General features: G+C 52.2%; 1 protein-coding gene across 1 annotated transcript; it reads left to right on the top strand.

The window, feature by feature from the left end:
* The first annotated feature begins 2,415 nt into the window (after window positions 1-2,415).
* Window positions 2,416-11,031, top strand: LOC119095483 (lactosylceramide 4-alpha-galactosyltransferase). Its single transcript, XM_037218315.1, has 3 exons — window positions 2,416-3,715; window positions 7,697-7,934; window positions 10,041-11,031. The coding sequence occupies exons 1-3, from the start codon at window positions 3,055-3,057 to the stop codon at window positions 10,252-10,254; spliced, it is 1,113 nt and encodes a 370-aa protein (XP_037074210.1). The 5' UTR covers window positions 2,416-3,054; the 3' UTR covers window positions 10,255-11,031.
* The last annotated feature ends 2,440 nt before the right edge of the window (window positions 11,032-13,471 follow it).

The following is a 13,471-nucleotide window of genomic DNA, read 5'->3' as shown; positions in this document are numbered from 1 at the left end:
TAGTAAAAGTTACTCTGCTTTCTTCTAGGCCTAGACTATAGAGATCTCAGTTTTGTGAAAAACAACTTTAGCCATCTTTGGGAAGCATGGCCCGTTTGCCCCCTTTCCCCTGGATACGACCTTGATTTCGTCTCGCAGAAATCGCCAGGCGTAAAGCACCACGCGAAACATGAGAACCGCGATCTAAGGTCAAACGAAAGTGATTGCAGCGTTTTCGAAAATTATCTCTAGAAATATTTCTGTTCACAAATTTTTCTACAAAACCGTCCGTTTTCACCGCTGTGAACCAGTTGCGAAACACCACGCAAAACACAAGGATCTCGATCCAGGGCCAAACGGACAAGATTGCAGCGGCATCAAGAATTAATCACTGATAGAGACATTTCTGCCCGCAAATCTCTCTAGAACAATGGCCGTTCTCGTAGCCGTCACGATCCTGTTTGACCACATACCGTGAGTGACGTCAGGAGAGAGAAAGGTCACGGCTCCTTATTAATCCGTCACCAAAAATAGGCTCTGTAGGGCTAAATAAACTCCGTACCAAATTGTATGACTACGCACCAAAACATACAATTTACCACCGATTGAAGTTTTGCCACCAATATGGATGTTTTGAAACGCCGTTTTAACAAACTCTATAACCATAATGAGTACTTAATTCACCACATATACGAGGCAAGTGTCCAGAAACACTATTATCCACCAGCTGGGCTGAGGTTCCACCAGATAGGTGAAATAAATCACCAAGATGCAGTAGAAAATCTAGATTTTGCACCAGATTCTAAATATTAGGCTCACCAGCAAAAACGGCAATATTCTAAACCAAACTGGCATCAACTTGTGAACGTTTCGGGACACGTCTGCCAAAAATCACATTGGATGTGCATTCTGAGAGCGAGTCGCTAACTAGCATTGAGTTTCGTGCATGCCTAAACATCCAGGAGCGCAGCCAGCTGGTGGTGGTGGGGACATATCCTCCCGCGAGGCCCTGAGTGGCCTTCAGGACCATCGGCACAGACTATCAGGGGCCAGATTGGAGGGCCAGAGGGCTGGCCGGGGTACGACCCCGGGGTGAAGGTCTGGCCCTCAAAGGTCAGCCAAAGGGACTCGTTGCGCCTGTCGGTGCTCCCGTGACGACGAAGACTTCTATGTAGGTCCGAGACTGTCGAGGCTGAGCAGTTGGCTCTGAGAAGGCTTGGAAGAAGGCATCCATTTACTAAGCAGCGACAAGAGCGGTGCCCGCGATTGTCACTGAAGGCCTCCTGAGTTGGTGGGACTCATGAAACAAGGTGGCTCCCTGTAACAAGGCGCAGAGTGCTTAACACGGGAGCCTGTGTCGGCAAGGGGCTCCTAGTCGGCCACAGGCTCATTTTGCTGAAGGGGGACAGGACGGGACCCTGAATGTCAGAAAGTCACTTGCGTTGCTAGAGTTCCTCTTGCCTGACATGGGATGGAAATACGAGAAATGACAAAGAAATGATCCAAAACGAGACAATATAAGCGTCTGACTAGTCCCGTACTCTAGAAAAGAATAGTGGCCCCTCAGGGCCCCTAGGTCCGGGCCTTAAAAGAGACTTGGGCCCTGTTTTAGACGTGGCCCGATAATCCTACCTGTCGTCCATACTGTAGTCCATATACGGGCTTGGGTAAAATGTTTTGTTGTTGTCGTCACTGTCTTTAAAACCTGACTCGATGAGTTTGAGACGAGAGCTGACGCTGAGCAGAATTGCTGTGTGTGCTCTGGGCCTCCAGCCATTGTGCAATTACAATCATACGGCAAAATTTTATGGAAACAGCTGCTTGTATCATGATGCTTGGCACGGTCTCCCTGCCCTTTGAACTCCCCGAAATTTGTCGAGAGGCGAGAGCACAGAAGGTCAGCCAAGATCGAGAATACAGAGGTCCACCCCATCCCGCCACCACCCCTACGTTATGGGCTCGCACTGGAATGCTCTCAGCTCGTGTCTAATTGTCTTAGATGTACCCCTGCGAGCACATTTATAGCGACTTAAGCCCCTATAGCGCCACGGGTGGGATGGGATCGCCAGGAGTTTATTTCAATTATTCTGCGGAGAGCGACAAGCTGTTGCTCTCTCGGTTATGATGTGATTCACTTCGGTGATGATATCCCCTTCACCTGTAGCCTTGAAGTCTGGTCGGCTTATGAAACCAGCTTTTGATAATGAATTTGCACGATTGGTGATGACATAGCCTTTCGGTAATGAACTGACCGTTTCGGCTTGCTGACTCAGTTGGTGATCAGGGTGCGTATTTGGTGCTGAAAGTGGGCATTCTGGTTGTCCAATAAATTTGTCCCCCTAAGGTCACCGCCGGCGCGCGGCGCGCCGACAGTGGAGGCCGGGGAGGGGAGCGGGGCGGGGGCTGGTCTGCATGAAGCAGTGGGTCTGCGTGCGTGTTTTGACAGACGGCTTCCCAGCGCGGTGGAGGACGGGCGGACGGCAGGTGCGCGCGTGACCGCCGCGCCGGGTGGGACTGGCGGTGCTGCGGGCGCGAACGGAGCCACGACACGACCACCCAACCAGAGGGCCGCGCTAGACAGAAGATCGGAGCAATGACCATCCAACCAGAGGGCCGCATCACACAGAAGACCGGGGCAACGGTGCAGAAGCGGAGCAGGCGAGCAGTTGTGTAACGACGAAACGCCATCGCATCTGGCGGGAATGCAGCAGCGGCACCAGAGGGTCACAGCACCGTTGGTGGACGAGTGACCAGCTGGTACAGCCGGCGCCCAAAAGGCCCGGACGGCACACAGCGCACCCCGCATGCATCGTGAATTTTGAGGTGGGAAAAACACACTTTGTTCCGTCCGCGTCATCGCGTTTGCTACATAGCTTGAACAGATCACAAGGTGTGCCGGGTTACAGTGGATGTCTCTAGCACATAGTGTTGATAACATCTGACGGACGATCCAATACCATCGCCGGGCGTAAAGTGCACCGAGTGACGTCACGCGTCAAGGCGACAGGACACTCGCGATCGCGGAGCGAACCTAAACAAGCTGGCCACAGGAGCGACACTTTTTACCATACACAGATGGTGCGATCGATCGACTCTCCCGCCGGCGTCGGCGCTGGCGGATCGCTGGCGTGTGCAGTACCGATGTGTGGCAGGGTGTGGGCGTGCGTCGGCTCCAGCCGGCGACGTCATTGGCTGCTGCTGTGCGCCGCCGCGCCGCTGCTTCTCTTCCTGCTCTGGCTGGTGTGGTGGCGTCCCGACCCGGCGCTCGTGGCCGTCTTCTACCCTGCCGCCGCTGAGCGCGGGCCTCCTCTTGCGGCCGTCGACTCGGAGCGCTGGCTGATTGTGCCTGTGGCGCCGCCGCTCCCGCCCGACGGCTGTATCTTCCTGCTGGAGACGTCGGGCCGGCGCCACATCACCCCGCGCGAGTGGTGCACCGTTGAGTCGGCGGCGTCCGCGCACCCGAGCATGCTCGTCGTGTTGCTAGCCGCAGCGCCACGCCTGCGCCGCTCCGCGCTCACCGACCGGCTGCTGGAGCGCAATAACACAATCCTGGCGCGGCTCGACTTTGGGTCGCTGTTCGCCGACACGCCGTTCGAGCGGTGGTACCAGAGTCGCGCCGTGCTGCGGTCGCCCTGGCCGGTGGTCCACATGAGCGACGCGGCGCGCATTGCAGTGCTGTTGCACCACGGCGGCATCTACCTCGATACGGACGTAATTGTACGCCGCTCACTGGCCGGTGAGAAGAGAGAGGGAAAGAGGTAGAGAGGAAGAGAGTGGGAGGGAGGGAGGGAGACAGTTGGAGAGGGGTGGGGAAGAGCAGGAGGGGACGGACGTCCGTGCTGTTGTCATACGGGGATGGTTTCGAGTCGTGGGTGGGTACGAGTCCAGCAGTTGCCGAGGTACTGTGGCGTGACCAGGCGGACAAGCTCCCCATTTGAGGTCGCAAAGACACTCTCGGTGTCAAAGGCAACATTGCTGTAAAACGCTCTCAAATAGGGGTGTCTATTTTTATGCTTGTTTCGGGGAACCGAGTGGCCCATGATGTCCCCCCGCTTATTTTGTGTCAACGGACTTACACTTTGTTCTGACGAGTGTCAGTTTGTATTGCAAATTGTATTATCATTTTTAAAAACCTTCAAATTAAACAGTATAGCAGTCCTGCAAGGACGAATCCACGGAAGGAGGCGAAACTGGAGACACCTTCTGATATGGATAAAGGCGGATCTCTAGAAGCCGCCTTAGCGTGCCGAAGGCACACTTTGAAGGCGGCCAGGGCCGGCAGCACGTACTCTTGGTTGGATACGGGACAGGGCTAGTCATTAAGGACTTCGGTTATTTCCGTTCTCCGTTGCTTTTCAGCATTACATGTCAGGCGTTCGTGTGTCGTGTGGCTCAAGCTGCGCAGTCTGCTGATCGCTTACGCGCTCAGCTGTTACGTGTGATCTGGCGGTGAGGGCAAACACGACTTTACATGGCCAGGGTAGGGGTTGTCAAAGCGTTGATATGTGCGTTGCTCAGTAAGCAAACATATCTGTTTCATTTCTATGAGGCGACTGCATTATGGTGATAGATATATGGATGCATTGATGAATACAGTTACGAGGTTTGGAGGCCAAGCCATCTCGGTAAATTATACAGTCTACTCTAGTTTGGTTTTGTCGTCCTTGGAGAAGGTCGCTGCGCCTCCCTTGTAGAATGCTGCTCCATCTAAAGTGCAATTTTAGTGCGAATCACGAGCGTTGCGGGAAAATGTCTGCCTGAATTCGGCGTCGTACCACATTTTGCATTTAACCTACGCCATGGCATCAATAATTGTGCATAATACCATGATTATTATTGAGGATGCTCAACAATCGGCCTATATTGACTGATAGTTGAGTAGAAGTAAGATTAAAAGCAAGCTGCTTGAATTGCGTGAGTAAAAGTGCGCTGTCAAAATAACGTTGAGGATGAGTTTGTTCTAATAGTGGTGTAGCAAATGCATGTGTCATTCATAGAACCGCTACATGTATGTTTATCATATTTTTGTTGCACAGCGTGAGGTGCGCGTAAATTTCTCTGTAATGGATGCATGTTATATTAGGTGTCATTTTAATTTTACGTGAACTAGTTCTTCAGCGTGCTAAATGACCAGCCTACAAAGAAGTTTGAATTATTTGCGTAAGATTGCGCAGCATTCAATTTCACCATTTCCTGCTGCACACAGCGATACACGTGAGACCTGAAACCCTTGCAACCTAAATGTCCGATTTGATTTCGAATCGTCGAATTTCCTGCAATGGTAGAAGAGCGCAGCTACATAATTAAAAATAAAATACCACACGAATGAATCTCAAACTGTTTCGAAATATTGTCCAAAAGGCCCAGTGCCGTCAAAAACGATACCACTTTTCCAATTAATGGTGCCATGTGTTTGTCAAAGTTTAGCCAAGGATGACTGCTTTTTATGTCACAGGTGACATAATTCGACACAAATGATTAAGGGGCAATTTACAGACATCGTCTTTGTACAAGTTTTTTGCCTGCAGGGTGAAAAACGCCCGCCAAAAAGTATATTTTTGCGCAAAGACACCAATGATCGGGCCGTAAGCCCGACGACGACAGAGCGCTCAAAGCATTTTGGCCGCGTTCGTAGTGTTGCGAAATGCGTCAGTGGCATGTTCGTCTTCCAGGACAAGTGGTCTATGTGGTCCGCCAACGAGGGTCGTTTAGCCGTTAGCTTGATGGTGTAAGCTTGGTTACAGGGCAGCCCACGGCCGTGCAATCGCATTGCACATTAAATGACCTTTCATGCTATTCGGATAAGAGGCCGAGGCAAAGTGGATCTGTTGACGATGTATTACAGTTATGGGATGGCTAATTAACACACGCTCGGGTAGGGGTGGGGCTCAAATTGACCCCCCCCCCCCGAAGGTTTTTTCCAAAATGGTTTCCAAACGGCGCGGCGTAGCCGCGCCAAATTTTGCGTTGCTGTAGACAATTGAGTTGAGAATAGTCGGGCACCAAAAATGGAGATGTACCTTTTAAGGTCGCTGACCTATGGTCGGTCAAAGTCGGGCCATGGTTTCAGCGAAGGCAATTTCTAGGGAGTCGTTCAATCTGATCCAATAAGTGTTAGACGAGGCCCACCTTTCCGAGATACTTTGTCAGGTAACATAACAACTGAGTGAACAAGTTACATTTATCTAGGGTCAGGTATAAAGGTTAGACCAAAGGCAAAACCAGCTTGTATTATTACACTGGGGCTTGCTTTCTGAGGTGATTTCTGGCGCCCATTTCCAATTTGTTCATAACAGGAACCACATTATACACCCTTCACGGACTTCTTTAAGACCACAGCAGGTCATTGACCAAAAATGACTCGGGTCAGCATTTTGTTCTTAGGAACATGCTGCCTAACGTAATCTTAGTCGCTTTTTCAAATGCAAAACTTAATGCAGTCTCGTCTGATCTTAGTCACCATGGTCTTTAAAGACTAAAAAAGGTCACTGACCTTAAATGAGCGTGTGCCCTTTTGCATAGAACAGTTACCTTGGTTTTAGGGGCCCTTTGAAAACTAACCTGGAATTTGACCTTGTTTGACCTTACTCAACGCGAAGGTCATGACCTAGGAACTTCAAACTTTGGCCTCAATGAGTTCACGTACAGGTCAAGACATCCTGTGAATTTAGTGTTTCTAGCTCTCTTAGTTCCTGAGATCTCAGGAGGTTCAATCTGACCTCCCACCCGAGCGAAGGGCGTCGAATCGGCCACCCGGGCGTGTGTCAAAAGTGACAGCGAGGCTCCATGTTCGGCATGGAACCATATCAAAAATCTATCTTGGCAACATTTTTCTTTTCTGCGTGGTTTTTCATTTTTTGACTGCTCTGAATCCATCATTTAAACTATATATTGATGAAAATAAAAAGTTGCAACTTAGTTGTGATGTCTCTGAAAAATTACAACAAAGAATAAGGGGCGCCAGCATCATGCTTGGATGCGGACAAAAGCTAACGTTTGACGGACAGAAAATCTCAAATTATAAGGTGGTTAACCCCAATGTTTAAAGCTTCCCCTCCACTGGGACGTAATATTGAGGTTGCGGCTTCAAGTTCTTCAGCTGTACCCTCCATAGCAACGCCACTACAAGGAGGACAACGTCACTACAAGAATGAAAGAAGATCGTCTTTGTATAATTGTCATCTCTTTTCTACGTTTTTGTAATGTTCCATCCCAAAATATGGAAAGGCCAAGCTAACACTGGGGGAAGGGGTAAATCCACATGGGGGGGGGGGGGGCAGAACCCTCACAAAAGAAAACAAATAGACGCCCGTGTCCAAAATGTCTCTACAAAATCAAAAAGTGGCCCCCAATGCCTGCAAAGTGAATCCCGAGCATATAATCAGGCCGATACGCGACGAAGAGAGGCCTAATGACGGGAAAAGCCTCTATAACCCAATTTGTCCTCCTCTTGCCCCCCTCCGAGCTCCGCCATTCTGGAGATGATGATGATTTGTGTTGTCTATGGTGATGTGTAGCAGGCATAGGGCAGTTGCTGCTGTTGCCGTAGTAGTTGCATGTTGTTTTGCTGCACGGCCTGCTCTGTCTCGCGCGCTACCTGCGATCCGTCACTGGGTAACCAGCGTCCTCCGGTGATTGCTGGACCCAGTGGCGCGTGACCCGATCAGCCGCCAATCTAGGTCAGGCCCGTGACCTTCGTCTGCCGCCACGGCCGCAGCGCTGGACGATGGTGCAGGCCTGGAGTCGGAGCGAGCCGTGGCGTCGGGTGTGCTCAAGTTCAGCCGCGACTCGGCCGTGCCGCGGCTGCTGGCAAGCTGCCTGACAGAGGGTTACGACCCGTACAACTGGGGACACAACGGGCCCGGCGTCGTCACCAAGGTGCTCATCGAGGGCTGTGGCCTCCGACACCCGCCGCTGGCGACCACCCACTGCGGAAACTACACCATCTACGGACGGTGAGAGCGGTGACCACCCCACCATCTACGGACGGTGAGAGCGGACGGTCACCCCACCATCTACGGACGGTGAGAGCGGACGGTCACCCCACCATCTACGGACGGTGAGAGCGGACGGTCACTACGCTACGCCATCTACGGAGGTGAGACCGGACGGTCACCCACCATCTACGGACGGTGAGAGCGGACGGTCACCCACCCATCTACGGACGGTGAGAGCGGACGGTCACTACGCCATCTACGGCGGTGGAGCGGACGGTCACCCCACCATCTACGGACGGTGAGAGCGGACGGTCACCCCACCATCTACGGACGGTGAGCGCGGGGACCACCCCACCATCTATGAACGGTGAGAGCGACGGTCACCACCACCACTCTACGGACGGTGAGAGCGGACGGTCACCCACATCTACGGACGGTGAGAACGGACGGTCACTACACCATCTACGGACGGTGAGAGCGGACGGTCACTACACCATCTACGGACGGTGAGAGCGGACGGTCACCCCACCATCTACGGACGGTGAGAGCGGACGGTCACCCACCATCTACGGACGGTGAGAGCGGACGGTCACTCCACCGTCTACGGACTGTGAGACCGGACGGTCACAACACCATCTACGGACGGTGAGAGCGGACGGTCACCCCACCATCTACGGACGGTGAGAGCGGACGGTCACCCCACCATCTACGGACGGTGAGAGCGGACGGTCACCCCACCATCTACGGACGGTGAGAGCGGACGGTCACTACGCCATCTACGGACGGTGAGAACGGACGGTCACCCCACCATCTACGGACGCTGAGAGCGGACGGTCACCACGCCATCTACGGACGGTGAGCGCGGGGACCATCCCACCATCAACGGACGGTGAGAGCGGATGGTCATCCGACCATCTACGGACGGTGAGAACGGAAGGTCACCCGACCATTTACGGACGGTGAGAGCGGACGGTCACCACACCATCTACGGACGGTGAGAGCGGACGGTCACCCCACCATCTGCGGACGGTGAGAGCGGACGGTCACCCCACCATCTACGGACGGTGAGCGCGGTGACTACCCCACCATCTACGGACGGTGAGAGCGGACGGTCACTACACCATCTACGGACGGTGAGAGCGGACGGTCACCCCACCATCTACGGACGGTGAGCGCGGTGACCACCCCACCGTCTACGTACGGTGAGAACGGACGGTCACTACACCATCTACGGACGGTGAGACCGGACGCTCACTACACCATCTACGAACGGTGAGAACGGACGGTCACTACACCATCTACGGACCGTGAGAACGGACGGTCACCCCACCATCTACGGACGGTGAGACCGGACGGTCACTACACCATCTACGGACGGTGAGAGCGGACGGTCACTACACCGCCGACGGACGATGAGAACGGGACGGCTACACCATCGACGAACGGTGAGTGGGACCAACCTACGGCCAATGAGAGCAGACGGTCTATGCACCAACTACCGACGGTAAACAGGGACCGCTTCACCATCTCCATTCGCTGAGCGGGGACCGCTGCACCAGCTACGGCTGGTGAAAGCGGGACGACGTCGACACGAACCATGGACGGTAAGCGGGGGCCTTTACACCATCCTTGGCCGGTGAGCGCGGGAACCACTGCATCAGCTATGGCCGGTGAGAGCGGACGGAGACTGATGAAGGCATGCCACGTCCACGGAGAGGACGGTCCAGATAAAGTGTCAGACCAGCTGACGCCGCCATTGGTGCAGAGCGTCAGCCGGCGGTGCAGCGCTGCTGATCGCGACCAGGTGAGACGTTCCGAGCAGGGCTGAGGCAGGCGGCGGGTCTCCTCTGTTCGAACGATGCGTAGTAATCCGACACATGACGTGCTCAGGGTGGACTGTGCCTCCAGTCTAGGGTATGTTTGTGGCGTGCTGCTGCGTAATGCTGTTGACGTCGTGGATCTCGGGCTACACGTGCACCCGTTTTTAATGCTTCGACAGGTGAATTCGAAATGTTGCGTCACTCACACACAGCACAGCTGTGCCCCGTCCCCGCCCGCCAACAGATGTGCCCCTCTGCGGTCACCATAACGTCGTCCTGACCTTCTCCCCTCCCACGGCCGCAGGCAGTGCTTTTACGCCATCCCATGGGAAAACTGGAGCCTGTTTCTGGAGCTGGACGCGCGGGACGCCGTGTTGGAGCGCGTGAACGGCTCGCACTTGGTGCACACGTGGGGGCGGCACGTGCGCGAGCGCCGCGTGCCGCCTGGCTCCGCGTACCACCAGCTGGCCGAACAGTACTGCCCCTGGTCGCTGCAGCAGGGCGGGGCCGACTTCTAACCGGTGAGGCATGTCTTTGGGCGACGTCTGTAAGGCGGAGTTGACGCTTGACTATAACGATGGTCTTTTTTGCCTGTATTGCAGCCCTCCTCCCCCCCCCCCCCCCCCCCCCCCCACCGTCATAATTCACATTCTGGACAGCAGCAAGAGCGCCGTAAAAAGTCAGGTGGCTCGACGAGAAACAGCAAGAGGACAAGGTAGCAATGAAGCAGTTTTACGCCATGATTCAGCAATTTGTTTGATTATTTTAAGGCTTCAGCTCAACTTGAGTGAAAGCAAACGATACTAATTGTGTAGACAGATTGCTGTTCTGACGGTATCTCAGCGTGACGACAGGCGTTGAGCAGCGCCTATTGGCTCGTGGAGCAGCTGCTGGATTGCCGGGTATTGGTCGGCCCGATCTCGGCCAGCAGTACCGCAGCCGTCTTCCGGCTCATACAAGAGCACAGCTGGTGCTGTTGTGGGTCAGCAGTGCGGCGCTCTTGAACAATGTTAGCGTACTCGCCGCGGGCTCGTCGGCGATGGAGAATCTCCGTCACCCACCCCGGATGCCGTTTAGTGTGACGCCTTTGTTGCCCCACCAGAAGCCTGGTTTGGGCTGGGGCGATGTTGATCTCCACAGCGACTTGCGCTTTGGATTTCTTACTTTTGATGCTTCCAAAATGTTTCGTGTTTATGCCTGTTATTTGTGTTTGTGACCTTGAGTTCTGCTTTAGTGTATTCTGTTCTGGTTGGCATTACGAGAAATACAAGCGGTCGGATGTTGTTTTGCTATTATTGCTGTCTTGCGTGTTATTGATAGCAAAAAATGTGGTCGACTCTTTGCAAATACTCATAGCGGCAAACAGCATTGTTGTGACACGTTTGAAATTTATCCGTTTGTGGTTTCAGATAAGTCCTGGCCAATCTTACCTGCGCGTATGCGGCTGCAATGGATCTTTTTCAATCCGGCATTAAATTTCCGCCATTCAGCTATTCAGCGACGCGCCGAATATTGTAGGTGGGCGGCCATCTTAGAGCGCTGGTATCGAGCACCTGTAGCCAACGTTCCGCCGCACAGCGCGCGCATCGGCGCCGCGGAGCTGGCTTCCGGTGGACCGTTTGGGTACCTGGCTGCGATCCAGATGGCACAGAATGCATGCCGTCAGAAGTCCGCCAGGCCGGCAAAACGCCGGAGACCAGGCGCAGTATTCCAGAGCCGATGGAGGGAGTCACAGTGAGGCGACTTCGCCGCGTTAGGAACTAGATGGCGTTCGCAGCAGAAGACAGAAAAAACCGGCAGGCTGTGTGATTGTTAGCTTGTTTTTCTTGTTTGTTGTTGTTTTTTGTTTGGCTTGTTGTTCATGGGACGCCAACTCACCCTACTCAGTAGACATTACCCCCCAGCAATCAGCTAGGCTACAAGCTATGGCACAAGTGTCAGCAAAATGTTAAGCCTGAAGACATCCTGAATCTTGTGCCAGATGTGGCAAGTTCCGTTCCCAATTTAGAGTTCTGCTTTACCCCACATGCTCCAATTATTACAAAACCTAAATCGTTTGAAACACATCCACAAAATTTCCCAAGGCCTTAACACAAACATGCTCCTGAATCTAGCATCCTTATTTTACTTTTCAGGGCATTTCTCACGGGCATTTTCAAATATGCACTCTTGAAGATACATAGACATGGCATAAATTTGAAAGTGCTGATTTGAAACAGCCTTAGGCTTCTGGCATCAGCTTTTCCTAATTGGCAAGGCACACCAAAGATGTCAATGGGGTGCATCAGCCTGAATCTTGCCCCAAAAGCAGCACTTGTGTTTCATTCGTGGCACTACCTGCCAGGCAAGTGCACTCTAAAAATAAAAATGTCATGAAACTTTGTGCACGTTGCCATCATGCACTGGGCTTATCCCGGAAAGCTACATCAACCAATCCCACAATGGAATTTTCCACAGGTGTTGTCCCAATAAAACATTATGAAACCTGACTAAATTCCCGTGCCTTTTTCTGAAGTGATTTTTTTTTACAAGAATGCTGTCCCCATGCTGATAGTGAAATTATAGCATCAGGTGTGAATTGCAGTTAACTGAACATCTTCACACAGTAAAAAAAACAAATGTTCAGAGTTCAGATATTCAGTCCCATGCCCCATTGACAGCCGTACCACTACACATACTGCTGGACAGGAACCTGTACAAACTTGGGTATGCCTCATCTACATGCCTCGGCTAAGGTATGGAGGAAGCTAACTTCCACTCACAACTCACACCACACACCCACCGAATGTTGCATTCAAATTTGCCTGCATTTACCAGCTCTGCACAATGCCTCTGGCGAAAGACACGCCGGGACGCGAGCGCAGGTGATTGACAGTGCTCGATGCGGTAATGGTGCCTTTTAATGCAAATCGCACCACTCAGACAAGAAACAGGTTCTGCACAATTATAGAAAATTACGTTATCAGTTTTCAAATCACCGCTTTTGCATCCCATTCAATTACTTATTGACCCTAACAATAAACTAAGGTGATGCGCGAACTCGGCTTGGCAGTTGCATGACGTCATCAAGGTCATATGAAGAGCTTACGCCTTTAGTGAGCGGTCAAATATTTTATGCAGGAAAGACGGGGCAGTAAGGACGAGGAGCATTTTAGAAACGGTACTAAAAGGACCCTTCAAAAAATTGGGAGGTAGCGAAATGTACCCACAAATCGGCCACAAATTATCTCCACACAAGGCGGTGCCGAAAGAGGTCTAGGCCACTAAAACACGATATACTCTCTCAGTGTTTTAATGCGCAAAATTTCATCACAATCGACATTGAAAGCATACGTTGAATAAAACTTTGAGCAATGAGAGCGTCTTAGTTTTTGCTCATGCACGGTAGGCATTGATATGAGTCTTCTACGCTCGTAAGCGAGTGGGACGCTTTTTTACCGTCTGCAGACAAAGTATATACATTGGCGGTATGCGATGTGACATACTTTTCATCAACAGCAGGATATCCGGAGGCACCAAGATGGGTTTGTAAAATGTTCGATAACTAATGGCATGACGGTTTTAACCAACAGCAAATGAGGGTGTAAACGATCATGTGCCTCTCATCGCGACAACAAATGGGAAGGAATCCTATGATAACGAGCGAGTCAGCAAGTTTTACAGATGTTCAAATTGTATCTTACGTTTTACCTCCTTGGCCTAAAATTTAGAAGACGTAGTGCTGTAATCACTTAA

This window comes from Pollicipes pollicipes, unplaced genomic scaffold, assembly GCF_011947565.3.
Source record: "Pollicipes pollicipes isolate AB1234 unplaced genomic scaffold, Ppol_2.1 Scaffold_4219;HRSCAF=4965_pilon_pilon_pilon, whole genome shotgun sequence".
Classification (NCBI taxonomy): Eukaryota; Metazoa; Arthropoda; class Thecostraca; order Pollicipedomorpha; family Pollicipedidae; genus Pollicipes; species Pollicipes pollicipes.
Note: the sequence above shows the minus strand (reverse complement) of the source record. Positions and strands in the feature narration are given on the sequence as shown.